The sequence below is a fragment of the Marmota monax genome, unplaced genomic scaffold (assembly GCF_021218885.2).
Source record: "Marmota monax isolate L192 unplaced genomic scaffold, Marmota_monax_Labrador192_F-V1.1 WCK01_AAM20220418_F8-fsc00588, whole genome shotgun sequence".
Taxonomy (NCBI): Eukaryota; Metazoa; Chordata; class Mammalia; order Rodentia; family Sciuridae; genus Marmota; species Marmota monax.
In genome coordinates this window covers 191,085-218,810 of record NW_026694368.1, presented here as the reverse complement: position 1 = coordinate 218,810, position 27,726 = coordinate 191,085, and the positions used below count along the sequence as shown (strand labels likewise).

Genomic DNA, 27,726 nt, shown 5'->3' with positions numbered 1-27,726 from the left:
AGCATTATCTTTAACCCCATCCATTTACCTGCAAATGACATGATTTTGTTCTCTTTTATGAGTAATATTTCATTGTGTATATATGCCACTTTTTTATCCATTCATCTATTGAAGGACATCTAGGTTGGTTCCACAGTTTAGCTATTGTGAATTGTGCTGCTATAAACATTGATGTGGCTGTGTTCCTCTTGTATGCTGTTTTTAAGTCCTTTGGGTATAGACTAAAGAGAGGGACAATTGGGTCAAATGGTGGTTCCATTCAAGATTTTCTAAGAAATTTCTATACTGCTTTCCATATTGGCTACACCAATTTGCAGTCCCACCAGCAGTGTATGAGTGTACCTTTTTCACCATATCCTCACCACACTTATTGTTGTTTGTATTCATAATAGCTGTCATTCTGACTGGCAGGAGAAGAAAGTAGTTTTGATTTGCATTTCTCTAATTGCTAGCCATGATGAACATTTACTCTTATATTTGTTGATTGATTGTATATCATCTTCTGAGAAGTGTCTGTTCATGTCCTTGGCCCATTTATTGATTGAGTTATTTGGTTTTTTGGTACTTAGCTTTTTGAGTTCTTTATATACCCTAGAGATTAGTGCTCTAGCTGATGTGTGAGGGATAAAGATTTGCTCCCAATATGTAGACTCTCTGTGCAACTCACAAATTGTTTCTTTTGCTGAGAAAAAAAAAAAACTTTTTCATTTGAGTCCATCCCATTTATTAATTCTTGGTTTCAACTCTTGTGCCAAAGGAGTTTTATTAAGGAAGTTGTGACCTAATCCCACATGATGGAGATTAGGGCCTACTTTTTCTTCTATTAGAGGCAGGGTCTCTGGTTTTATTCCTAGATCCTTGATCCATGGAGGCTGATTCATAGTGTGGTAGGGAGGAGGAACATGGGAGCAGTAGATGAACTTTAGATAGGGCAGAGGGGTGGGAGGGGAAGGGAGGAAGCATGGGGTTATAAATGATGGTGGAATGTGATGGAAATTATTATCCAAAGTACATGTATGAAGACATTGATTGGTGTGAATATACCTTGTATACAACCAGAGATATGAAAAAAAATGTGCTGTATATATGTAATATGATTTGTAAGGCATTCCATTGTCATATATATATAAATAAAAATTAATTTAAAAACAGTAAAAAAAAAGATGCCAATTATTGCAAAACAAAGTTAGATGACATATTCCACTTTAAATGATCAGAAAGGGGAAAGTGGATTCCTTTCAGGTAGGTCTTGATTTGAGGTGATAAAAGATTTCTGTAATTTTGTCGTATGAACACTAGAGGAGTGAAAAAGTGTGTAGATGCTCATTTTATTCTAAAGCAGTCAAGCCACATAATTCACAGTTGTTGAAATATCCTATGATTTGAGTTCTCTTATACTGAAGTGCTTCTCAGTGGAAAATAATACTTTTGCTAAAATCAGCACAAAAGCAACAGAGGAAGGACTGTGTAAAAGCAGGGACATGTGCCTGACTCTGAATCTGAATTATAGTATTGCTATTATATTATTACCATTATAATTATAATTAGTGTGTGATGCACAAGAGAAGGTGGACTTTGATGATTAGCAACTCTAACATATAGTCCTGACATAACCTGTAACTGTCCAAAAGCAGAAAATCCTGGGGACAATAGTGCTGCAGAAAGGGTACCTGAGAGCACCAGGTTCAACAGCAGTGGGAAGCAATGAACTAAACAGGTGTTGAAGGGATGGGATTATTACAGGAATACAGAGGCATGGGATAATGACAGGAATCATTTATGCCTATGGCTTTGATTTATGAAGAACCTAACAAATCTCTTTCATGAAAATAATCCTGTATGTTCTCCTCTTTTTTTAAAATTTTATTTATTCTAATTTGTTATATATGATAGCATAATGCTATTCAATTCATATTACACAAATAGAGATTATTTTTCATGTCTCTGATTGCACAAAAAATGAGTCAGACCAATTGTGTTTTCATACATGTACTTAGTGTAATGATGTCCATCTCATTCCACCATCTTTCCTACCATCATTCCCCTTCCTTTCTTCCCTCCCCTTTGCCTTATCTAAAGTTTGTCTGTTACTTCCATGCTCCTCCCCATCCCCACTATGAATCAGCATCCTTATATCAGAGAAAACATCCAGCTCCAGCATTTGGTTTTAGGGATTGGCTAACTTTCCTTAGCATTAGATTCTCCAGCTCTATCCATTTACCTGCAAATGCCATGAATTCTGCCATGCGACCAGTTCTGGCTTCATTAAAGAAGGTTCAATTCATGAGTAAACGCTAGGGAATTTTAAATTAAAGAGACAAGACTATAATTACCTTTAAAATCAGCTGGGGGGGTGACAACTTCTCCTAGCTAGCTCCCGCCTCCAGCCACCTAATGCTTTGGTGAGGTTTACTGAAGACACTAGGAGAGAGAGAGAGAGAGAGAGAGAGAGAGAGAGAGAGAGAGAGAGAGAGTTTTTAATATTTATTTTTAGTTTTCGGCAGACACAACATCTTTATTTATATGTGGTGCAGAGGATCAAACCCAGGCTGGGCGCATGCCAGGCGAGCTCACTACCACTTGAGCCACATCCCCAGCCCCAAATTAAATCCATTTTAAATGAAACACCAAACATTTTCTGAACCCATAATAATAGTAACTAAAGAAGAATCTCTTCTTGAAATACTAAGTTCACACAAGATTGGGAGAACTCAGATATTCTAGAAGGAGACTTAATAAAATTGAAGGATACATGAGAGATGTACACATTACAATGCAATCTTTCCTTTGTATGTTTTGTTTTTGTTCTTGTTTTTGCTTCATTTTTAATTACTAAACAAATGTTTAAAATACTAAGCCATAGTGAATCCTGGGGAATCCTCCATGACACTGAGTTTGAAAGTTGAGAAATTTTCTGAGACTCCATTTCCCACCTTTCAAATTGAACAGGGATTCTTTGTCTCCAGAAATTCCTTTTATTTCTTCTTTTCTCTTTATTTTCTACCTTTATTCTTATCCTACAAGAGGAACTCAGTATCAAGGTAGAATTTACTGTCTATATGGTGATTGTGAAGTTAATAGTCTGTCCTTTCACAAATGAGATAACAAAGTCTCCATGGTGGTAAGTGACTCACCCAGTTTACAGCACCATGATTTTAGAGTCAGGTTTGTGTAACTGTCCTCTTTTCCCTACCTCACGTTCCAGCACCTCTTCACCGTAGGAGCTGGAGCTCAAACAGGAGCCATAAGTTCATCTGCAGTAATATCTGAAAGACCCTGCAGAAGTCGCCCAGTATTGACATATCAAGGACCCCTGAGTGGAGGAAGTGACCAGTCATGGCAGTATTCAGAAGGGACCATGTGTCGCAAGGGGGTAAAATTGTGACATATGCAGTCATGCAGTCGAGGGGAGAAATAAAGAATGTCCACGCACTTCTGCCCCTTTCAATGTTTTATTCACTCAAATTATTCAATACAATTTTGTTCTATAGGTTCTTAATCAAGAAAATGATAATCCTTAATGCTAGGCACTGCAATAGACATCATCAATTCACAGCAAACAATTCTAGGTTAATTAAATTCACAGTAAACAATTCTAGATTAATTCTAAGCACTGCAAAACACACTTAATCATGCCAGGCTAATGACAGACATTCCCTCTGCATGCTAAGTTCACAAGTCTTAAGCCTTAGGCTTTATGTCCAGCAGATGCAAATTCACTCAGACCATGGTGACCAGGTCTGGAACCAAGGCAGGCTTTTCCTGGAGTGGAGTAGACGACCGGTTAAGGAGAGGGTCTTAGGGAGAAGCTGTGACTCTCACCAAGGTCCAGAGGAGGTGGTAGAGTTTAAGGGCGGTGAGGATCACACAGTGGCTCAGGAAACCATGACAAGTGATGGGATGTCAGGCCCACATCAGGCTCTCACCCAGCTCGAGTGCATCCTTGTTTCGGCTGGCTGAAAATCTGCTCATTTGCTCTATTATTTACACTAAATTTTTTTGGCATTTGACCCCCCTTTCTATCCTTATCAGCTACCACTGGACTTCTTAGTGGCATCATTTACCATGGGGTCAAAAACATCTGGTCTGGTGGTCTCTGTGGTAAGCCATTCTTATAGACCGTGGCCGCCATTAGAAGATGGCGCCGGCTTCCACTGTGGCCTGTGTTAAACAACTCCTAATATGGAGAATTGGCACACAATCCCTTCCCACCCTATGAGAAAGGTCCACATGGCAGCTTGGGATTGGTATGCGGGAGGCTTTATTAGGCTGTGCTTGGGCGCTCGGCGGGGGGTCACTAGAAGATGATACTTGAATCAAGGCCTGAATAAACTGCTGAAAGAAGAATCCTGTGTCGTGTTTTCCCTTGCCGGCGAGGGGTCGCGACAATTGGTGGCCCGTATGGGGAATTATATTCCTCAAACCCAGGATCCAGAACTTTCAGCAGTCAGGGTGGTGCACCGGTAAGTTCCCAGGTAAAGTGGGAATCCGCAAGCAAATAGCGGGGCGCTCTCTCTGTAAATAGAGAGAGAGCGGGAAAAAGGACGCTCCCCTGTAAAAGGAAGATAGCGGAGATTTTTGTACTTTCACATTCTTTATAGTTCTAAAAACATTATGGGTGTTGATTCTTCAAGCCCAATTTTGTTGGCCCTAGATGGGTTGTTACATTCAAAAGGACTTAAGATAAAGCAGAGTACTTTGCAGATGTTTTTAAGAGAAGCTGATATAGCGGCTCCTTGGTTTGCTTTTTCAGGGAGTCTTACGATTCCTAGCTGGGACAAATTAGGGAAAGATCTAGATTTCGCTCATGAGCAAGGCACCTTAGAGGGTGGCGTTATACCACTTTGGAAGTTAGTTAGAGGATGTATAACAGATGGTAAATGCCAGGAAGCTGTGAGTGAGGGTCAAGCTATTCTTGAGCAACTGCATGAGGAAAAATCTGAAGGATCATGTAGTGAAGTGACAGAGAGTATTAAAAGTAACAGTAGTGAGAAGACAAAAGAGCCTGAAGATAAAAATAGGAGAAGGCTCTACCCAGACTTGACCGAATTAAAAACGCCTGAGAACACAAGCGACTCAGAGAGTTCTGAGGACCTTGATATATTGTTACAACAACTACATAAGATAAAAATGAAAAAGAAGAAAAAGGAGACACAGGGCACGCAGGCCTACTGTAAGAAGGGGAAGGGAGTTAACATCGGTCAACAAAACTCTGAGGAGGAGGAGGTAGAATATCTAAAAGAAGATATGGTGCCGATTGCCCCACCTCCGTATGTGGGGGGGAGCCAAGGTTCCGGGAGATCTTTTCATGCACAAGTTTGGAGGACAGTTAATACAGATATGGGACTTGCATACCCTGTATTTCAGGACAATAACAGGGGAAGATATCATGAGCCTTTAGACTTTAAGATAATTAAAACCTTGGCAGAATCTGTCCGCACTTATGGCATAGATGCCGCTTTCATTCTCACTCAGGTGGAGGGACTTACTAGATTTTGCATGACTCCCTCAGATTGGGCTAGTCTAGTCCACGCTTGTGTTTCCCCAGGGAAATATTAGGAGTCCAAAGTTGGCTGTTTAATATTTCTGGCAGTACCCAAGACTCGGAGCGAGGTAGGAGACTTAAAATTACTTCACACAATTCACAATTATCTAATGCTACATTACCCTCCGCAGCAGTCTGTCTCCAATCTCCGTTCCTGTTTCTTTTGGCTAATGATACATCACAGGGGATGCATAATTGTTCTAATATTACCTGCTCTTTGTCTGAGTGTTGGAATGGCTCCTGGACTACGGCAGTGGTTATGAAAATTCCAACTTTTGTCCCGATTCTGGTTACTATAGATCCAGAGTCTTTTCCTACTGTTGAACTGATTAGAGCCCGTAGAGATTTTGGAATTACGGCAGCTATAGTGACAGCTGTGGTGGTATCTGCTGCTGCAGCAGTTACAGCTGGAGTAGCCATGGCCAGCCAGGTACAAACTGCTGCCACTATTAATCAGGTTATTCAACAAACTTCCACCATACTTGAATCCCAAAATACAATTAATCAACATATTTTGTCAGGGATTTTAGCTGCCAACCAAAGAATAGATTTACTCCAAGCTCAGGTAGAAGAATTGGCTGACTTCGTGCTTTTGGGTTGTGTTGACCAACGTGCACATTTATGCATAACCTCTGTCAGATTTAATGATTCCAGGAATGTCTCCCGCATCATTGGCGAATATTTGGCCGGAAATTGGTCCATGGCAGCGGAAGACATGATCCAGTCTCAACTCACCCAGATAGCTGTCTTGAACAGTACTCGTGTCGATCCCGTGACTTTGGGTCAATTCACCGATTGGATATCTTCTGCTTTTTCCTTCTTCAAAGAGTGGGTGGGGTAGGCATTTTTGGTGCAATGTGTTGCTTCGGTATGTTCCTCTGTTTGTGGTTTCTCTGTCACCTTAAGGCCCGCAGTGCTCACGATAAGGCTATGATCATACAAGCTCTTGCAGCCTTAGAAAATGGCAACTCACCTCAAGTCTGGCTCGCGCATCTTAAACAGTAAACCTTTGACATGGTCGTTACACCCCAAGTTATTATAACATTGCACTGGGATCGACATGACTTTCCTTGTTATTCTCTTAGTGTTGGAAAGCCCTTGCACTCTGCCAGTCTTACTGCCATTGCACGCAGATGGGTTTCCACACTAGTGCTTTTCTATCGCCTTAAAGTCCGTGCCTTTCTTTCAGGGTGCTGTCAACTTGTTTGTCGTTATAAACAGCCACAGTTCAGCCTCAGCTATCCCCCTTCATCCACCATCGTCACGATACAGGATGCGAGGCAAGGCACTGCACTTGAGTGATCCTTGACCTGGACCTCAAGGAGAGCATGTCCTATTGCATGCGGGTTAGACGTGTCCACGCCCCGCCGCACGAAAAAAGGCGTCGGCTGATATGGCTTCAGATCTGGGGAAGGGCCCTCCTTAGGACTGAGCCATACTATGCAGCCACTTCTGCACAGTGGGATAGGACCTCTACTCTCGCCTGTATTGTTTTAAGAAAACAGAAAGGGGGAACTGTGGTGAACCGCTTCTGCCGTTTCTGCAGACTATGGTCACCATTACAAGATGGCGCTGGCTCCGCTGTGGTCTGTGACAAACAACTCCTTATTTGGGAGAGTTGGCGCATGGTTTTTCACCACCCTATGAGAAAGCTCCACGTGGCAGCTTCGCATTGGGGCTTGAGATGCTTTATTAAGGCTGGGAGGGGCATCCGAGAGGGAGAAGAAGTAATATCAAGGGCCTGAATAAACTGCTGAAAGAAGATTCCTGAGTTGCGTCTTCCTTGCGGGCAAGGGGTCGCGACAGGTCTCCACCCTGAACTTCTTGCTTTTTCCTCTATCAGGCGAGGACAGCCTGCCAGTGACTTCACTCTGTTTAACATGGTGAGGGGAAGTAACTTGCTTGTGACCATACTGGAGGGCTCTGTGGATGTGCCTGGAGAAACTTCAGGTTTCAAACTGGAGTTTTTAAAATGGAGTTGCTTAGGCTCAGAACTAAGGCCATCCTAACTACATGTTTTTACTTTTGTGATCTAAGTAAGGGCAATTTATCAGATATACAGTTAACAACATATCCACAGTTTTCTTCTGAATGTTGATTTCATTTTTTACAGAAAGAGAACTTAGTGAATTTTTATACACAAATAATATTAACATAAATATCCAAGATACACTCTTGATAAGATATGTGATTTTGCTAACACTTAGATGTAATTTATTTCTGTAGACTTTGTTTTCTCATTTGACGTGAATAAATTGGATATATTAGAGAGGAAAAATGATTAGAATAGATGCACTTTAACTAGTCTAGGGATGCATGCCAGTCAGTAGTCAGTACTGATTGTTCCATTTTCAACAACTACTGTGATCGATCATTCACTTATTCTGAGTTAGAAATAAATGCTGATTGTCTTTCTGGTTTTTGTTTGTTTGTTTGTTTGTTTTTCAGATGATATAATTACTTTGAGAAGTTGACCTGCTGGATGCATTCCATGGAAAAATTAGACAGTGTAACTGGACTCATTTTCCAGGGCCTTTTTCAGAACCCAGAGTTTGAAGAAGTCTGTTTTGGGGTGTTCTCATTCTTCTACATAGTCATTCTTCTGGGAATCTTCCTCAAAATGCTGACCATTTTCATGGGGAATCTGTTGAAAACACCCATGTATTTCTTCCTCAACTTCTTGTCATTGATGGGCATTTGTTTCCCCTTTTGTCACAGCACCCAAGATGATTGTTGACATTTTAGCAAAGAAAAAAACTATCTCTTTTGTGGGGTGCATGCTGCAAGTCCTTGGGGTGTATTTCTTTGGTGGCTCCAGAATCTTTATTCTTATAATAATGGTTTGTTATCATTATGTGGCCATCTGTAATATTATATGACCATCATGGAGAGGGAGAGGTGCAGTAAAATATTGTTGGGGACCTGGGTATGTGGATTCTCTCATTCTGTTATCCAAGTGGCTCTGGTAGTCCACCTAGTCTTTTGTGGACACAATGAGATTGATCATTACTTTTATGATATCTGCCTTGTGCTCAAATTTACCTGCACAGACACCTAACTTACTGGTGTCATTGTGACAGCCAACAGTGGTACCATCACTCTGGGGAGTTTTATAATTGCTCATTACCTATAGTTTCAACCTGATGTCTCTGAGAAAGCAGTCATCTGAAGCAAAGTGCAAAGCTCTGTCCCACCTGTGGAGCCCACCTTGCAGTGGTCATCATCCTTTTTGGTCCCTGTGTGTTCACATACATGTGCTTTAATGTTACCTTCTCAGAGGATAAGACAGTGGCTGTATTTTACACCATTATCACTCCCATGCTAAATCCTATGATTTATATAACCAGAAATGCAGAAGTAAAGAATACTGTGAAGAGACTGTGGGGCAAGAAGGTATTTTGGACCAGTGGCAAATGGTTGGGAGTAATAATTTAAGCTGAATGATCTTAAATTTTGTCACTCTTGCTTATAAACAGTTCACAATGAACTAAATAATGACACGATTAGATTTCCAGGAGAAACAAATGACAGAAAAACATATAGTTAAAAACTATCACTCATCATTGCTTAATATTAATTTTGTTATTAATCAAATGCTTTTCTAAGATATCAAGACTAAAGAAATCTTACTAAGCACAGAATCTCAGCATCATTATCTTATCCTCATTTTTATCTTTGCTATTTTCTTTATATGATTTTAAAACTTTGAGGTTGTTTACAGGGTTAAGAAGTTTTTTGGTATGTATTAAGCAATTAATAGGTACTTAACTTTTGAATAGATATCTGGAAAACATGACAACTTAGCTAATGCATTTTGATAGCAGTCCTACAAAACACAATCACAGTTCATTCCAGTAATATTAGAGTGGCTGCAGAGGTGTGAACAGCATACCAAAATAATAAAAATAAGCTTAAAGACAAAAGATTGGTTTATATTCTCTGGCATTAGTGGTCATTTTCTTTTCTCACATCCTAAAGACACTGAATAGATGTACCTGTTATTTCATCAATTATAATATTTCATTAATGTTCTTTTTCTAACCACCTATACTTTACTCATAGTCTGTAACCAGCAACATCTCTTAATGTACAGTGACTTCTAAGAAAACTAAAGAAACAATGAAAACAGAGCCAAGCATGACAATGTGGACAACCATGACACAATTAACAGGGCAAATATAATTTGCTGAAATGCTTGTTTTGAAAACCTTAGTTCCTACAAAGTTTGAATCAAGTAGTGTTGCTAAATCCACTTGTCTATCTATCCATCCATCTATTTATTTATTTATTTTGACTGGTCTTTCTTGCCCTATTTCCATCTGTGTTTCTAGAAAGACTTATACTGGACAAATATGTTTTTTTTATTATGCTAAATTCTTGTGCCCTGATGATAGATTTCTCTTTCACATGAACCATGACCTGAGATTTTTTTGTGTGTATATGTGGATTAGTGTATCTTCAATTGTCTCTCTGCTTCACTATAATATCCACCAGTGTGCATACTGCCTCTCCATACATTTGTATTAGTGGTTGAGAGAAGGGTGGAACTATCACCCATGGATACCTGAGGGTTGTAGCTCAGCTGTAGAGTGTTGACCTAGCCTGAGTAGGGAACTGGGTTCAATTCTCAGCACCTCATATAAATACATTAAAATAAAGATATATTAACAACTAAAAAAAGACAACATTAAGAAACAAGACTGATACCTGATGTTGGTGTACTCATGAAATTAAAAACAAAGATAAAAGTCCAAAGATATCTGGATTAGAAGTTATAATAAATTTATAAACCAAGTTCTAGAACCACACAAATCTACTGTTATGGTCCAAGATTAGACTTTGTAGGCAATGGATCTCTATGTCCCCTAGACCAAGTTACCAAACTAGGCTGGTGATTAAAATCACTTTGCAATTTTTTTCTGACCCAATTAAGCTAGGATTAGTTGTCTTACAAATATTTGTGTTTTGAGTAATTGTTTCTAGTAGTTTTCATACAGTTGATGGAACATCTGAATACTTGCACTTGGATTTGAGGATTTTGATATTCTTAGAATTAGAAAATTTGGACTGTCCCCAGTTTGAAGAAGTAATATCAATAAGCTCATACTTCCATTAATTATTATTCCATTAATATACAATCATAGCATTGACTGCCAGACTGATGTTGTTATACTATTGCTATAAAGAAATGGGAAATTATGACTTGTTGTAAACTTTAAATGAAAAAAAAATAAAAGTCAAAAGTTCTCATTTTCCAGAAAAATAGTTTTCTTTGTAGTGAAAAACATTAAAATATGTCTCCCCATTTCTAATTGCTAATGATTATACTTCTTTCCCTGGAATAGCATAAATAAGTGTAAATATATTTCTAAGCAGTGCTCAATGGATTGTATAAACAGATTTCATGTTCCTTCACATTTCATCTATTTTTCATAAAAACAATATCCACAAAACTAATATATTTATCATATTTTTTGGTATCTCCAGAATTAGAGTACTTTGTGGTTTCTGAATGAGATTTCTTTAAATATTTCAGTGCTTTGACGTATTTAGTTCATATTTGGTGATCAGCTGTGAATTTGATTTGAACAGCAGATGAAGATAACTCTGCTATTGTATGCATGAGGGAAAAAAGGTACATGAAGTATTACTGGGCCCACTATGAAGTCTTAAATTAAACCCAGCCATTTCCATCCTAGGTCTGCTGAACTCCAGCTTACCCAGAGGCCCATGAAAGAGAATTAAATGCTTTTTGTGGAAACTATGTGTGTTAAGGTGGACATTTACACAGTGTCACTGAGTCTGCAGATCTAAGGAGAGTAGTGTCAAATACTTGGGCAACTTAACCACTGATGTACATCCTCAGCCCTTAGCTCTTGCTAAGATGCTGAGGCTTTCTTGGAACTTGGAATTCTCGTGCCTCAGCCTCCTGAGATGCTGGGATTACAGGCAAGTGCCACCACACCTGGCCATGTCTAAGTGTTTTTTATGAAGAAATACTATTACTGAAATCTCCATGACATTGTGGCTATGCACTCCTTGCTACCCTAACACTTTTGTTTCTGCTGCACACAGACAATAATACTTTGAGTAGATTCAATTCAGTTTCTTAGTGGGGCCAATGATACAGGTGATAGAGCAACAGAAAATATCAGTTCTGTGTCTCTTGTACTTAAAAATGAGGTGATTTTTTTTTACATCCTTCAGAGATAAGGTCAAGGGACACATAATTTCAGTGAACTTGAGGAAATAGTTTAGGAGACCATTTGTATAACATAGTGACTAAATGTGATAACCACATTGTGTTATAGGAAAGACTAAGACTAAGGTCATCTATTTGAGATGTCCTGGCCACCAAATAATAACTTTGATAAGTTCAATATAAATGGTGTAAGGACATTACATTGTTTAACTTTAAAGCATTGTTATTAAAGAATTAAAATATATAGTAAGCACATTTTTTTTTTCATATTGTTTAGTTATATTTACTGCAGTACAAATCTCAAAATGTGAGTGCTTAGGACCTGTCTATTTCTATGAGGTTTGATTCTGAAGCCAGAATTAAATAGGCAGTCAGTATAGATAGGTAAATCAAGTCAGGTCAGATGAGTCAAGCCAATTTTCAGTGAGTCCCAGGAAGTTGGAGATTGTTCCCTGAGGAATTCAAATGTTAATTCCTTCTGAGCCCTTCCTCCTCTTTTATGAAGAGCCTGCCCTTGCTCAACCTGTTCTAAGGTAACCTGTCCCAGTAATTGCCCCTACCTACAGGGAGCTGTAAGTTTGTTAATTAATGTGTCCTGTGCTGTGCCATCCTGCCCTTCCCCCTTTAGCTCACCTTTTCCCACCAGTCATCCCAAGGAGCATTTCCTAGACATAGTCCTGTACACAGGAAGGAGAAAAATAAGAGGAAGAAAATAGGAGAAAAAAGGAAGCCTAAGATATATAAAAAGGAAAGAATCCTTGCTTCTTGGGATACCAGGATACCAGCTATGGCCCCCTTCTCCCTCCCAGGAGAAGCCTGTGTTACTCCTTTTTAAATAAACCCTGCTTTATATGCTTGCCTTGGTGGGCTTCTCTAATGTTCAAACTTCAACAAGTGAGAGAGCAGGACTCATCACAAATAACCAGCAGTATCATTTCTGATTCTCAGTCAAGATAACGATTTCCTAAAGAAGGACACAACTACAAAACCATGATCCCTTATAATTGCCATTATAAAATATTATGATGTCAATTATGTCTGGGGTATAGAAAGAAAAAATATGTTCCAGAATTTAAGATCCAGAAGAGATTTAGAGATCATTTGAACAAGGTCTTTATATACATGTTCAAAGAAGTGAAGAAATGAAGATTTTTTTTTAATACACTGAATATTATCAGTATGGGAAGTTTGAATCCTCCAAATCTCTTGTGGTTGATTTTATTTCTGAAATTTCTTATCTTCTGACTTTTTCTTGTTGGTGTTGCAGGAGCTCCTATAATTAAAAAAAAATTAAAGATTTCTCCCATTTATATATTTAAAAATTGGAGAAATAAAAATAGTAATAACTTGCACACACACACAAAATGCTCTGAGGAAGTTTTATGCCAAATATCAATTCCTAATATGGTCTTCACCAGTTTTTACCTCATCTGAAGGATTTTGTGTTAGGTCTCTTTTTATTTGTAATAAGTTGCTTATAATATCTGACAGCCCTCAAATGTCTGGGTATTCCCTTGCACCCAAATACCATCATTTTGGTAAATAAAACTTTCTCAACCATTTAACCCCTGTGTCATACCAACTGTTATATCCCACAGTTCTGTCCAAGTTCCTCACAGATGCTCATGGAGACTGGCCCCTATCAGAAAGACTACTACTTCTGTGACATGTTCCCCTTGCTGAAGCTAGCCTGAACTGACATGAGGCTCCTGCACATGACAATCCTTACCACCACAGGAATGATATATCTTTTGATATTTGTTGTCTTTGTAATTTTTTACACCATCACCCTGTTCATCTTGAGGACCTGCTCCCCAAGTGCCACCTCAAATCCTCTTCAACTATGGCTCAGACATCACTGTGGTTTTCTTTATTCTGTTCTTCACTATGTCAGGGTTGATTCTACCAGCAATGACACAGTGTTTGCTCTGTTCACACCATTATTTCCCCCTTGCTCAGCCCCCTCATTTACACACTGAGAAATACACACATGAAGAAGGCCCTGAGAGATTGTGGGGCCAAGACAAGATGAAGGTTATTGAAGCCTCTGGTGTTGTTACCCTTTGCCTGATCTAGTTCCCAACCCAGAATCAATGTCATTAACGCAACAAAGATGGGATGTGCTGTCACCCACAGTAACAAACCTTGAGGAGAGAAGACCCCTGGCCACTCTCTTTCTGTTGCTTTGCTTCTCTGAGATTTTATACAAGAGTAGATCAGATGACCTCCTGGTCCCTCCTAGCTCTGACATTCTTCAACTTATTCTGTTCTTCATGAGTCCGCACATATGGGCACTATAACACTGTTATCAGAGCAAAGTATATGAACTGCAGTTATGTCCTGCTTTAGGAAACAAATATCTTCATGGAAAAATCAGCTATGTCGGAAGAAGTACTAACTATTTACATTCATTGATTTTCATTGTAATAAAGAAAAATGAAAGCAATTTACAAAATGAGTGTGTTGTATATTTCAGACCTTTCAATTAACCACACGTGTTTCTAAAATATAAAATGCAATGTAATTGCATATTACTATTATGCGTTACTTTATTTAATTCTTAGTATCCTTTAGGTGGTGTATTTCAGTAATTAGAATTTTGAAATTTGAAAATGAACATCTATTTCTATCAAACTTTTAAATTTATCACAATGATTATACTTATACACTCATTTTACCACATTTTTATTGTTGCATTGCAGTTGTACTTAATGATGGGATTCATTGTTACATATTCATACTTGTACACAATATAACAATGTAATTTGGCCAATATTTCTCCCCATCATTTGCCTTGGCTCTAGCTCTCACCCCTTGGACCTGTTAGGTTGGTGGAAGTGGACAAGCAACAATGCTCAAAAGAACCAACCCGCTCAAAAGAACCACCAATCAGGTGCTGACAGAACCACCTGTCAATCAGCAGAGTCTCCTGGCCAATCCTGGATCTTAGCCAGCCCCCTCCCCCCACCAACCCAAGTAGGACAAGGGAGTATAAAAATCCCCTTTTCCTGTCCCAATCCCTCCCTTCCTGCCCTAAGTCCAATAAAAATTCCAGTCCAGTCCACCCCCACCAGCTTCTCCTCAGAACCACCCTGTTGGTCTGAGGATCTCACCTGGTAGCAAAATCTCAATAAAGCCTCCTTCAGCAGCCTTTTTAAATCTACCTCCTTTTGGTTGCTGCTGCCTGACCTTACAAGTCCCTTTCCTCCATTCATCCCCCTTTGATTTTTAGTAGATTCCTTGATACACACTTTTTTTTTTCCTTTGTGCACTTTGGCTTCGACATAGGAGAGAAAACATAAGACCCTTTGCCTCCTTTCTAAGTTTGACTTATTTCACCAAACATGATGGTCTCTAGTTCTATCCATTTTCCTGAAAATGTCATAATTTCATTTTTCCTTATGGCAGAATAATACTGAGTGTGTGTGTTTGTGTGTGTGTGTATGTTGTGTGTGTGTGTGTGTGTATATATATATATATATATATATATATATATATATATATATATCAATCACATTTTCTTTGTCCATTTATCCATTGATGGACATCTAGGCTGGTTTCATATTTTGACTATTGTGAATTGTGCTGCTATCAACATGTGCATGTATGTAGCATGGTAGCAAGATGATTAATTCTTCAGGATAAATACTGAGGAATTCTATACTCATTTTTAAAGTCTTTATAAGTGTTAAAAAAAATACGCTGTTTGTAAATGCACAGCATGGGAAATTTTCCAACCTGTGTAATGCTTTTAAATTGGAAAAAAAATGTAAATGAATAAATGGATATTACTGGGGTGCAATTTGTTAATATTTACATAAAACATGCAAATATCAGTGAAATTGTTATTATATCTTTCAAACTATTCAAATTCACATCCCCTCCATATGCGGATGTTCTGATCCTGGATTAAAAACTGGGACAAGTCAGTCACAGTGGTGCACACCTGTAATCCCCATGGCTCAGAAGGCTGAGGCAAGAGGATCATGAGTTCAAAGCCAGCCTCAGAAAAAGCAGGTGCTAAGCAACGTCTCTATGTAAAATACTAGATAGGACTAGGGATGTGGCTCAGTGGTTGAGTGCCCCTGAGTTCAATCCCAGGTACACATACCAGAACTGGGGTGAGTTTGAGTTTTCAGGATTATTTTTTTATCTCCTTCCCAGGAATCACAAGTCTACTTGCTTCCTCCCACAGGGACTGACTCAGAACATTTCAGGAACAGGTATAACTTATAAAGTGGCTGGTGAAAACTTGAATAATCCTGGAGATGTTTTACTTACTGGTCTCTGTGAATCAAAACAGTGCCATCTACTACCTTCCCAGGGACATCAGACAAATAATTATTTAGGGTACAGTCATAAAACAGAGTATTATAGAGAGAAGTTATCAAATGTGTGATATTTATTTATTATGCTGTTTTGCAAGCTCAGCTCAATTTTAGCTCTCTGTTCACTGTACTGCATAACACAGGGGGAAACATTCAAAAGACCTGTTTGTATTCTTTCAACTTATAGAACTCTTACATTCTAACAACATGAAGAATCATCAAGTTCCAGTTCCCCAATTTGTTTCCTGATATGTCACTGCCTGCACAGAAATTCACAGAGAAACTTGTTTAAAATGTAGATTCTTATAGACCCTTAACCTGGCCTAACTGAAAAGATTCTTTTAAAATGTCCATTTGTGCATGAAAATAAAAGGTAATTATAATGATGAGTTTGTAAAGCATTGATCAACTCCTTTCAAAATTTAGAGACCCAGCAAATGAATATTTAAAGTAGGAAAATAAACACAAATTTGTATTATTCAAGCAAAAGGCCTAAATATGGTTTTAATTTCAAATTCAAACATCTTGTTGATATTTTTTAATCTTTTTTGCTTTTAATTCTGTGGATACATCAAGATCACCAGTCATTTATTAAGCACTGTGGTCCTTTCCATGAATAATGCTTATACTTCTCAATCAGCCACAGACACAAACCCAAGAACAGGCAGTAGCATGGATAATCGATGTCAGGAAAAGACAATGAAACAATAGCAGAGGCAATTGGTGCTATGCATATTTACTAAAAAAAAATTAATAAATTTCAGGATGTGGCTCATGGAGAAGGAAGGAGAACTGGGTCACCAGAGAAAATATCAGTTCAAACAAGAAAAAAATAATAATTGTCCAGAATGAGAATACCACTGAGATATTGCAATTGAAAAGGGGACTCTCACAGCTTAATCAGTTCAATCTTCTTACTGTTTGGGTACAATGAGCGCCACAGTATGGAAATATTTTTCCCAAGACCAAATGATGAAAACTAATCTTTTGTCTTTTCAGCTTCGGAGTTATCTGTTTGACATTCTGCAAACACTTCCGTTCTCAGTCCAGGCTTATTGGTTTAGTTTTCCCTGTCTTTTGAAGAATTTATATAGGAGAACATTAGCTTTGATGTGTTGCTTTTTAGGTATTCTAAAATCCACACAATATACCCATATGAGAGATTAAAATGCACCAGTCATAGTTCAAAACCACAGAAATGGCTTTAAGTAATACTTCTTAGAATGTTCTCATTTTAAAATATCACAAAACATAAAATGGAGAAGGAAATAATGATACTGAATATGATAATTTTATTTTATTTTATTTTTTTTTTTAAATTTAGAATATATATTAAGGATATTTTAAAGGAAAGGTGAAACCATATGTGAAAACATTGTCCAATAACATAATGTACTAGTACACTAATTGCCAACATGTGGCAAGATGATAGAGTTTTTTTTTTTTTTTTTTTTTTTTCCTGAGCACTATAAACTCTCCTAATTTAATAAGTGGCATGATAATTTAAAGATTGTGCAGAAAATTTGTTGTCAGTGCCATAGGAATTCTTGGCATCTTTATTAAGTTTTAACATCAGTATTTTAAAACTGCATGTAAAATTCACAGGAAACAGAAAAAAGGGTTCAATTACTTTGGTTTAGATAATTTTCTTATGAGGACTTCAAGGTTTTTCCAGGCCATGTTCTTGGCTAAAACTTTCTGGCACTTATATATCATCTGTGATTATTTCTTCTGTGGAGAAGCATAGAAAGGAGAATGTCTATGGTGTGAAATCATAATTAAATTTACGGAAGACCAAAGTGCCTTGTGTAGAGCTGAAGATCATAAAAGGGAATTTTGATACTGTTCTTGGAAATATAAAAAAAAATGTATTTCAAATATACTCCTACTTGCTACTTTTCACATCAACCTGATATCACATTGCCAGAGAACCAGGGTTGATTTGCACTCAATTTTACATATAATTAGCATTCATGAAGGTGAATTGGCATTTGCTCTTCCTCAATTCCCCCAATGCCTCTTCAGTTCTCTGCCTGTCCCCAGAATGCAGGTTCACATGAATGTTTCCCAAAGATTTCTGGGATCCTTGGTCCACTACTGGATCAGGCCCACCCAGCAACTTACAAATACTTTAGACAGACAGGAGGAGGTCAAACAATCTTTGCCATAATCCATGGGACCAGCCCAGAAACAGGCAATAGGGCAATAAAGGCAACTGGACTAGGAACTCACTTTCTTATTGATATAGTAGGGGTCCAAGTCCTCCAGAGGCACTAACACCATCTCTGGAGGAATGTCTCCATAAATAAATGGAAGGGATTTTCCTGCTTCCAAGTCACTATTTGGCTTTGGGCCATTTTCATCATCCTCATCCTTGCGCTCCTGTTTGGGTCTCTTAGCTTTCTCTTCTGCAATTCGTTGTTCAATGGCAGCAAGGGATTCCCTGGTAAAGAAGCGGAAGCTGTCAGGTCCTGGCGGTACCAGCACTGACTGTGCCATCTTTTCATCCTGCTCCTTTAATCACTGTTTAGCTCCTTGCATGAGAAAGTGCCCTGAAGACTCTTTTACACTCAGAGTTTGGGACTGATAAACTGGAACCAAGAAGACTGCAGCTAAAATTCCATCATGCTTAAAAAAAGAAAAAAAAAAAAAAAAGAAAAAAAAAGATTTTTTTTTTTCAAATTCTCCTTCAAAGACCACACCTAACTTCCTGTGAAAGGATTCTGGTAACTGAAGTAAAAACAGGCATTTCCTGTTCAGGGACTACAAAGTGACATTAGTATAACTACCACTAGAGGGCTGGGAACTATGAAGGGGGAAAACCTCCAGTGTACACACGGATGAAGCTTTCAGCAATGTTCAGCGAGGGAGCCTGAAGCTTCCAGCAAAGAAGCTCTAAACATTAAAACTTTGCAAATTACAGTGATTCATTTTAAAAATATTTTTAAAGCAAGTATCCTAAAATCATATAAAAATAAATAAATAAAAATAAAGATATTGTGTCCATCTACAACTAGAAAAAAAATTTAAAAATTGATAGTGCTTCTGTTCATGTTTTTTATTTGCAAAGGCAGGAAGTCGTTCAATTAATATAAATAATTCAAGTTAAAGGTAAAAAGAAAGCAATCATCATTCAGATTCCTGGATGATGAATGCTTTGGCTATTATTATTATTATTATTATTATTATTATTATTATTATTGTTTTTCCCCATAATGAAGATTGTCAGGATGAGTTCTTGTGCTGCCCAATGAGGATTATCTGTGCACTTGAAGTGACTGTCCCAGACCACTTTGGAAGAAATGAAAAAAGAAGGAATTTCAAATACAAGTGGAAAGTAAAGTTTGTGTGGGGGGAAAAAGTGAAAATAAAGTAAATAGTACAAGATTAACAATAAAAACCCGTATAAAACAGCAATTAGGCCTGGGGTTGTAGCTCAGTGGTAGAGCCCTTGCCTCTCATGTGTGAGTCCCTGGCTTTGATCCTCAGCACCACATAAAAATAAATAAATAAAAATAAAGATATTGTGTCCATCTACAACTAGAAATTTTTTTTTTTTTAAAAAACCAGCCGTTATATTAAGGACATATTACATATAGTCAGATTTAACATTAACCTCAGTCCCAGAGTATCTGAAATCCAATAAAATCCTTTGCTAATTCAATAGAAAGACATCTTTTTTTTTTCTCGTTTCTTTTTTTTTTATTTTTTTTTAATTTTTTTTTAAATTTTTTATTGTTGGCTGTTCAAAACATTACATAGTTCTTGATATATCATATTTCACAATTTGATTCAAGTGGGTTATGAGCTCCCATTTTTACCCCATATACAGATTGCAGAATCACATCAGTTACACATCCATTGATTTACATATTGCCATACTAGTGTCTGTTGTATTCTGCTGCCTTTCCTATACTCTACTATCCCCCCTCCCCTCCCCTCCCCTCCCCTCCCCTCTTCTCTCTCTGCCCCCTCTACTGACCTTCGTTTGTCCCCCTTAGAATATGATAATTTTAAGTTTGTTAGTTACAGGAATACCTAGCATAGATTTCTGGAAATTACCAGATTTTAAAATAATTAAGATAATAATGATCATAATTTTTCTTTGTAAAATATGTTATTCTTTCATTTGTTCTTTCCTCAAATCCTGTGAGTTTGTCCTGGTTGTCTTTATTGTACAGAGGGGTTAAACACAGTGGAGAAAATATAAGATAAGTCATAAAATCATTCAGTTCAAATTATTACTTCCAACTATTTCCCACTGGTCCCAAACACCTTCTTGTCCCACAGTTTCTTCATAGCATTTTTTACTTCTGTATTTCTCAGTGTGTAAATCAGAGGATTCAACATGGGAGTGATAATGGTGTAAAATACAGCCACCATCTTATCCTCTGAGAAGGTAGTGTCAGGCCTCATGTATATAAAAGTACAGGGACCGAAAAAGATGATGACCACTGTAATGTGGGAGCCACAGGTGGACAGAGCTTTGCATCTTCCTTCTGCTGACTGCTTCCTCAGAGTCACCAGAATGACACTGTAAGAGAAGAGCAAGATCACAAAGCTCCCTAGACTAATGGTACCACTATTGGCTGTCATAACAATACCAATAATATAGGTGTCTGTGCAGGCAAGTTTCAGCACAGGGTGGACATCACAGAAGTAGTGATCTGTGGTGAGCCGCTTCTGCTGTTTCTGCAGACTATGGTCGCCATTACAAGATGACGCTGGCTCCACTGTGGTCTGTGACAAACAACTTCTTATCTGGGAAAGTTGGCATATGATTTTTCACCACCCTGTGAGAAAGCTCCACGCGGCAGCTTTGCATTGGGGCTTGGGATGCTTTATTAAGGCTGGGAGGGGCATCCGAGGGAGAGAAGAAGAAATATCAAGGGCCTGAATAAACTGCTGAAAGAAGATTCCTGAGTTGCGTCTTCCTTGCGGGCAAGGGGTCGCGACAAGTGGTGCCGAGACCCGGGAACCAGAACTTTCAGCAGTCAGGGGTGGTGCACCGGTTAGTCCCAGGTAAGTGGGATCCGCCATCAAAGCGGGGTTAGTCCCAGGTAAGTGGGATCCGCGATCAAAGCGGGGTTAGTCCCTAGTAAGTGGGATCCACGACCAAAGCGGGACAGCTCCTCTGTAATGAAAGAGAGAGCCTTACATTTTATTGCAGCTGCACTGTGTACTTTCGCTTCTACTTTCGCTTTCTTTTTTTTGTGCTTCCTTTGTTGTTGTGTCATGGGTGCCGCATCTTCAAGTCCGCTTCTCCTGGCCCTAGATGGCCTGTTACGTTCCAAGGGACTGGAAGTGAAACATAGTACTTTACAGAGATTTTTACAGAAGATAGATATCGCTGTACCGTGGTTTGCATTTTCGGGCAGCCTTACTGTGCCTAGTTGGGATAAATTAGGCAAAGATCTTGACTTTGCTTCTGAGCAGGGCATATTAGAGGGTGGGGTGATACCCCTTTGGAAAATGGTCTGTGGTTGCCTTACAGATGGTAAATGCCAGGAAGCTGTGAGTGAGGGTCAAGCTATTCTTGAGCAACTGCATGAGGAAAAATCTGAAGGACCATGTAGTGGAGTGGCAGAGAGTATTAAAAGTAACAGTAGTGAGAAGGCAAAAGAGCCTGAAGATAAAAATAGGAGAAGGCTCTACCCAGACTTGACCGAATTAAAAACGCCTGAGAACACAAGCGACTCAGAGAGTTCTGAGGACCTTGATATATTGTTACAACAACTACATAAGATAAAAATGAAAAAGAAGAAAAAGGAGACACAGGGCACGCAGGCCTACTGTAAGAAGGGGAAGGGAGTTAACATTGGTCAACAAAACTCTGAGGAGGAGGAGGTAGAATATCTAGAAGAAGATATGGTGCCGATTGCCCCACCTCCGTATGTGAGGGGGAGCCAAGGTTCCGGGAGATCTTTTCATGCACAAGTTTGGAGGACAGTTAATACAGATATGGGACTTGCATACCCTGTATTTCAGGACAATAACAGGGGAAGATATCATGAGCCTTTAGACTTTAAGATAATTGAAAGCTTGGCAGAATCTGTCCGCACTTATGGCATAGATGCCGCTTTCACTCTCACTCAGGTGGAGGGACTTACTAGATTTTGCATGACTCCCTCAGATTGGGCTAGTCTAGTCCGCGCTTGTGTTTCCCCAGGGAAATATTAGGAGTCCAAAGTTGGCTGTTTAATGTTTCTGGCAGTACCCAAGACTCGGAGCGAGATAGGAGACTTAAAATTACTTCACACAATTCACAATTGTTTAATGCTACATTACCCTCCGCAGCAGTCTGTCTCCAATCTCCGTTCCTGTTTCTTTTGGCTAATGTTACATTACAGGGGATGCTTAATTGCTCTAATATTACCTGTTATTTGTCTGAGTGTTGGAATGGCTCCTGGACTACAGCAATGGTTATGAAATTTCCAACCTTTGTCCCGATCCCGGTTACTGCAGATCCAGAGTCTTTTCCTATTGTTGAACTGATTAGAGCCCGTAGAGATTTTGGAATTACGGCAGCTATAGTGACAGCTGTGGCGGTGTCTGCTGCTGCAGCAGTTACAGCTGGAGTAGCCATGGCCAGCCAGGTACAAACTGCTGCCACTATTAATCAGGTTATTCAACAAACATCCACCATACTTGAATCTCAAAGTAAAATTAATCAACACACTTTATCTGGGATTCTAGCTGCTAATCAAAGGATAGATCTGCTTCAAGCTCAAGTTGAGGAATTGTCTGACCTAGTACATTTGGGTTGTATTGATCAACGTGCACATTTATGTATAACCTCTGTCAGATTTTATGATTCCAGAAATGCCTCCCGCATCATTGGAGAGTATCTATCCGGAACCTGGTCCATGGAAGCAGAAAACTTGATCCAGTCTCAACTAACTCAGATTGCTGTTTTGAATAGTACCCATGTTGAACCAGTGACTTTGGGTCAATTCACCGATTGGATATCTTCTGCTTTTTCCTTCTTCAAAGAGTGGGTGGGAGTAGGCATTTTTGGTGCAATGTGTTGCTTCAGTGTTGTGCTTTGTTTGTGGCTTCTCTGTTGCCTTAAAACTCGCCATGCACAAGAAAAGGCTATGATCATACAAGCTCTTGCAGCTTTAGAAAATGGCAACTCGCCTCAAGTCTGGCTTGCGCATCTTAAGCAGTAAACCTTTGTCATGGTCGTTACACCCCAAGTTATTATAACATTGCACTGGGATCGACATGACTTTCCTTGTTATTCTCTTAGTGTTGGAAAGCCCTTGCACTCTGCCGGTATTACTGCCATTGCACGCAGATGGGTTTCCACACTAGTGCTTTTCTATCGCCTTGAAGTTCATGCCTTTCTTTCAGGGTGCTGTCAACTTGTTTGTCATTATAAACAGCCACAGTTCAGCCTCAGCTATCCCCCTTCGTCCACCATCGTCACGATACAGGATGCGAGGCAAGGCACTGCACTTGAGTGATCCTTGACGTGGACCTCAAGGAGAGCATGTCCTATTGCATGCGGGTTAGACGCGTTCACGCCCCGCCCCACGAAAAAAGGCGTCGGCTGATATGGCCTCAGATCTGGGGAAGGGCCCTCCTTAGGACTAAGTCATACTATGCAGCCACTTCTGCACAGTGGGATAGGACCTCTACTCTCGCCTGTATTGTTTTAAGAAAACAGAAAAGGGGGAACTGTGGTGAGCCGCTTCTGCTGTTTCTGCAGACTATGGTCGCCATTACAAGATGACGCTGGCTCCACTGTGGTCTGTGACAAACAACTTCTTATCTGGGAAAGTTGGCATATGATTTTTCACCACCCTGTGAGAAAGCTCCACGCGGCAGCTTTGCATTGGGGCTTGGGATGCTTTATTAAGGCTGGGAGGGGCATCCGAGGGAGAGAAGAAGAAATATCAAGGGCCTGAATAAACTGCTGAAAGAAGATTCCTGAGTTGCGTCTTCCTTGCGGGCAAGGGGTCGCGACAGTGATCAATCTCATTGGGTCCACAAAAGGGTAATTGGACTACCAGAGCCACTTGGATAATGGAGTGTATGAACGCACCTACCCACGACCCCAACAACATTTTACTGCAAGTCTCCCTGTCCATGATGGTCATATAGTGCAGGGGTTTGCAGATGGCCACATAACGATCATAGGCCATTACAGTAAGGATGAAGATCTCAGTACAACCAAAAAAATGCCCTCCGAAGATTTGTAGCATGCATCCTGCATAAGAGATAGTTTTGTTCTTTGCTAACATGTCAACAATTGTCTTGGGTGCGGTGACCGAAGAATAACATATGTCTACAAAAGACAAAAATTTGAGAAAGAAATACATAGGAGACTTCAGGAGGTTGCCCGTGCAAACTGTCAGCATAATGAGGGGATTTCCCAGAAGAACAGCTGTGTAGAAGAAAGAGAAGAGCACTGAGCAGACTTCCTCAACTTCTAGATTCTGGGAAAGGCCCCAGAAGATGAATTCAGTTACATTGTTTATTTTTTCCATGGGTTGAGTCCATGAGGCCATGTTCCCCAGAGACAAATTACCTGAAGGACACATGGAAAGTACCATCATCATTTATTTCTAATTTAGAACATCATTCTTATAGTTGAAAATAGAAAAATGGGTAGTTACTCCTGTTTAGTATACACACTTGAAAATGAATTGTGTATTTTCCAATTACCTTACTTCTATATAATATCATTTTTTTTCACTTCAGATGTAGAAACAATGTCCAGAGAGGTAACATAAATCCCTTGAGTCTCACTTGTTACCAGGTATCTTTCCTCCTTCACTATGTATTAAAGTTTATTTCCAAATTGACTTTTCAGTTTTCTTTAATTTATTATTGATGCATATTACTTATACTGAATTGTGGTGTCCATTGTAGTATATTTATATTTACATAAAAATGTAATTTAATAAAAATAGCTTTTATTTTATATAAGGCACTCTAATTTTGAAACAAATCTGTTTGAGGGAACACCAATTTGTATACAGAGAATATTTTCTTTATTTTTGATGCATAAGTAAAAGCATATGTCCTCACTTTCTTTGCTGAGTATTTCCATACCTGTTCACAATATCCACTTATAAGTCCTCAAATACTTGAGCCTCGAGACTTCTGCAGGTTCTCCTTCTTATGAATCTGGATCTCATCTAAATGACTTCATAGCCCCTTATTTGACCCCAAGTTCCAGATGTGGTGTGAAGTCATAGAAACAAAATTATACAAATTAGGCTTTGATGTGATGTTGTTGTAACACAGGTATATCGTTTAACTTCCTGGAGCTTCCAATATCTCATTTGTGAAATGACAGAGTTTCAATTTATCACTTATCACAATAGCACTTATTTATACCATGAAATTACTTCACCTTTGTAAACATGGATTAACCAAAACACGATTTATCTCTAAACTGGATCAAAGTAAAAGGAAGAAAAGTCAGCAGTCAGTCCTTTAATGTCCACATTTTTTTTGTGTATCCCTCTGATATTTCCAGTGTTATGGTAGTTGCATTAGATCTCCCAATTTGGGAGAGTTCAATATTTCAGGAAGAGATTACCATTGAATAATAATTAAAATAATTTAAGAAGAGGAGAAAGTATTATTTAAATAGATGAACACTCAGTAATGGAGTTCCAGGCACTTTAGTAGAGATTACTGCTATGTTTTCGTGGAGATATGTATATGGAATAATTGTAAAGGGTTTTTCTAGGTTCTTCCTCAAATCAAGCCAAGGACATAAACTGTTCCTCTTATTCCAGACTGTGCTACTGAGAACACAGCCCTTCAGATCTGCTGAGTAAGGTGTTCATGACTACTGATTGCTGGGAGTCCACCCATTACCTCTGTTGTGCTTGGTACTTACAGCTTTGGGGAAATGGCAGGTCAGTGTTCCAAGTCTGTGGAGTGGATTCGGTAGTCATTACAGTGCTGCCTTCTCTGGGGCATGACAAAATGATGATAGTAATAACAGCAATGGTAGTAGCAACATTGAAATTGAGATTTGGGATTAAGCAAGTTCCCTACTTTCATATGTTCATACTCCTTTGGTTTTTCTACTGATTTTAAAACAGTCTGTTCTCCAGTGAGAGAGCCCCTAAATTTAATGCACAGCATAGCAGTCTTGGCAAATATCACTTACGTTGCTCGCTTCTCTAGAACAAACCAAGCACATACACACAAGCTGGGGATTGATCCCTCTAGTATCCAAAACACAAGGTCCTAGAGGTAATCTTCTCTCTCCTTAACCCACATTTCAAAGATGCTTCCCTCCACTTGCTGAGCATTTGAAACCTGACACCTCAGTAGCTTTTGAAATGATTGGCATTTTTCTATTTGTGGCACTCATGACACCCTATCTCACAGTCATGTATAGAAAACGCCTTATCTTAGCATCATCTTAATAAATTCATTCTCCATTTACTTCAGAAAGCAGTGTATTGAATTTTTATTACAAATGTGCAAAATCTAGTAGCGTAAATGAATTCCTCTTTCCAACATAGATTCGGTATTCATTTTAATAGAAAAAGAAAATCTCACCTGTATTTTCCAGTGCTTGAATTTGCTTTATTTTTCTATCTCCTCCTTAGATAATGTGGGTGCAGCAGATCAAATTAAAGTAAGATACCCGAGAAACTGATTTGTGAATGGTTACCACTAGAGAATTCCAGATACCTTAAATTCAAAAGCTAGAAGTAGAAGTAGTAGAAGTCAGTCTTTATTCTTCCTGGTTCTCTTACCTACTTAAATCTGCAGTTTCACAGTACCTTTGACAATAAATTCTCTTCTACTTCTTAGAGGTTCTCCTTAAAGGGAATGCAGTAAAATGATAATGACCTTGGGGAAAGCTTTTCCCCAATGTTTTCCTTCATAGTCAAAACCAAATTACAGAACTATTAATGAACTTTAATTTCCAGGTTTCTTCAATTAAAATACAAATAAATAAAACAAATTTAGAAGTCAGTCAATTACCAGATCATAATACTAAATCAAAGCAATCAAGCAAACAATTTTTATGATTGTATATTTTCTACATTGAGTCCATGTAGTTCAATATGTGTATTAAATAGTACATATGTAATATGCCATCTTAAAACATATATGTTATTAATGGAACTTTAATTGTTCTACTCTTTTGAAATCACTCTTTGAATAGAAAAGCATAGATTCATTTATATCACTGGGTTCCTCTGCTTTCCTTCTGATGATTTTTGCAGAAAGTATGAAGTTCATTTCTGGCCTGTATTTGAGATAAATAGTTGTTTTACCTTTAATTTATTTGGTTTCTTTTGTACCTTGTAGTTATACATAGTAGTGGGGTTTATTTTGACAAATACACAAATGCATACAGTATAGTTATTTTCATTTCATTTCCCAGTAATAAACCCTCCCTTCCCCTCCTCTCTCCCCCTCATATCCTTCTTCCACTCTATTGGTGTTCCTTCCACTTATTTATTTTTTAGTGGGGCATTATACTAATATATAAAATTGGAATTCATTATGATATATTCACACACAGCATAATTCTGTCATCTTTATTATCCAAGTTTCTTTTGTTTTGATTTGTTTTTGTATCAGGGATTGAATCCAGGTACAAAACCCCTAAGCCACACTCACAGTCTGACAGGGTCTCCCTAAGTTGCTGAGGGTCTCGC

At 38.7% G+C, this 27,726-nt stretch overlaps 2 protein-coding genes across 2 annotated transcripts; both read right to left on the bottom strand.

Moving 5' to 3' along the window:
- Positions 1-18,021: 18,021 nt before the first annotated feature.
- LOC124109234 (sodium channel protein type 2 subunit alpha-like) lies at positions 18,022-18,684 on the bottom strand. Its single transcript, XM_046467762.2, has one exon. It carries the CDS (start codon positions 18,572-18,574, stop codon positions 18,296-18,298), a length of 279 nt encoding a protein of 92 aa, XP_046323718.1. The 5' UTR covers positions 18,575-18,684; the 3' UTR covers positions 18,022-18,295.
- A 1,642-nt stretch (positions 18,685-20,326) lies between these two features.
- Positions 20,327-24,591, bottom strand: LOC124109243 (olfactory receptor 4S2-like). The gene is made up of 2 exons (XM_046467767.1): positions 24,048-24,591; positions 20,327-20,742 (listed from the first exon to the last, which is right to left on the bottom strand). Exons 1-2 carry the CDS (start codon positions 24,589-24,591, stop codon positions 20,327-20,329), a joined length of 960 nt encoding a protein of 319 aa, XP_046323723.1.
- Positions 24,592-27,726: the final 3,135 nt, after the last annotated feature.

Coding starts and splice junctions, on each gene's coding strand:
- LOC124109234 (XM_046467762.2), bottom strand. CDS start 18,574: ATGGCACAGTCAGTGCTGGTACCGCCAGGACCTGACAGCTTCCGCTTC.
- LOC124109243 (XM_046467767.1), bottom strand. CDS start 24,591: ATGGCCTCATGGACTCAACCCATGGAAAAAATAAACAATGTAACTGAA. Junction 20,743..24,047: donor ACCCAATGAGATTGATCACT/GTCGCGACCCCT, acceptor GGCTCACCACAG/ATCACTACTTCTGTGATGTC.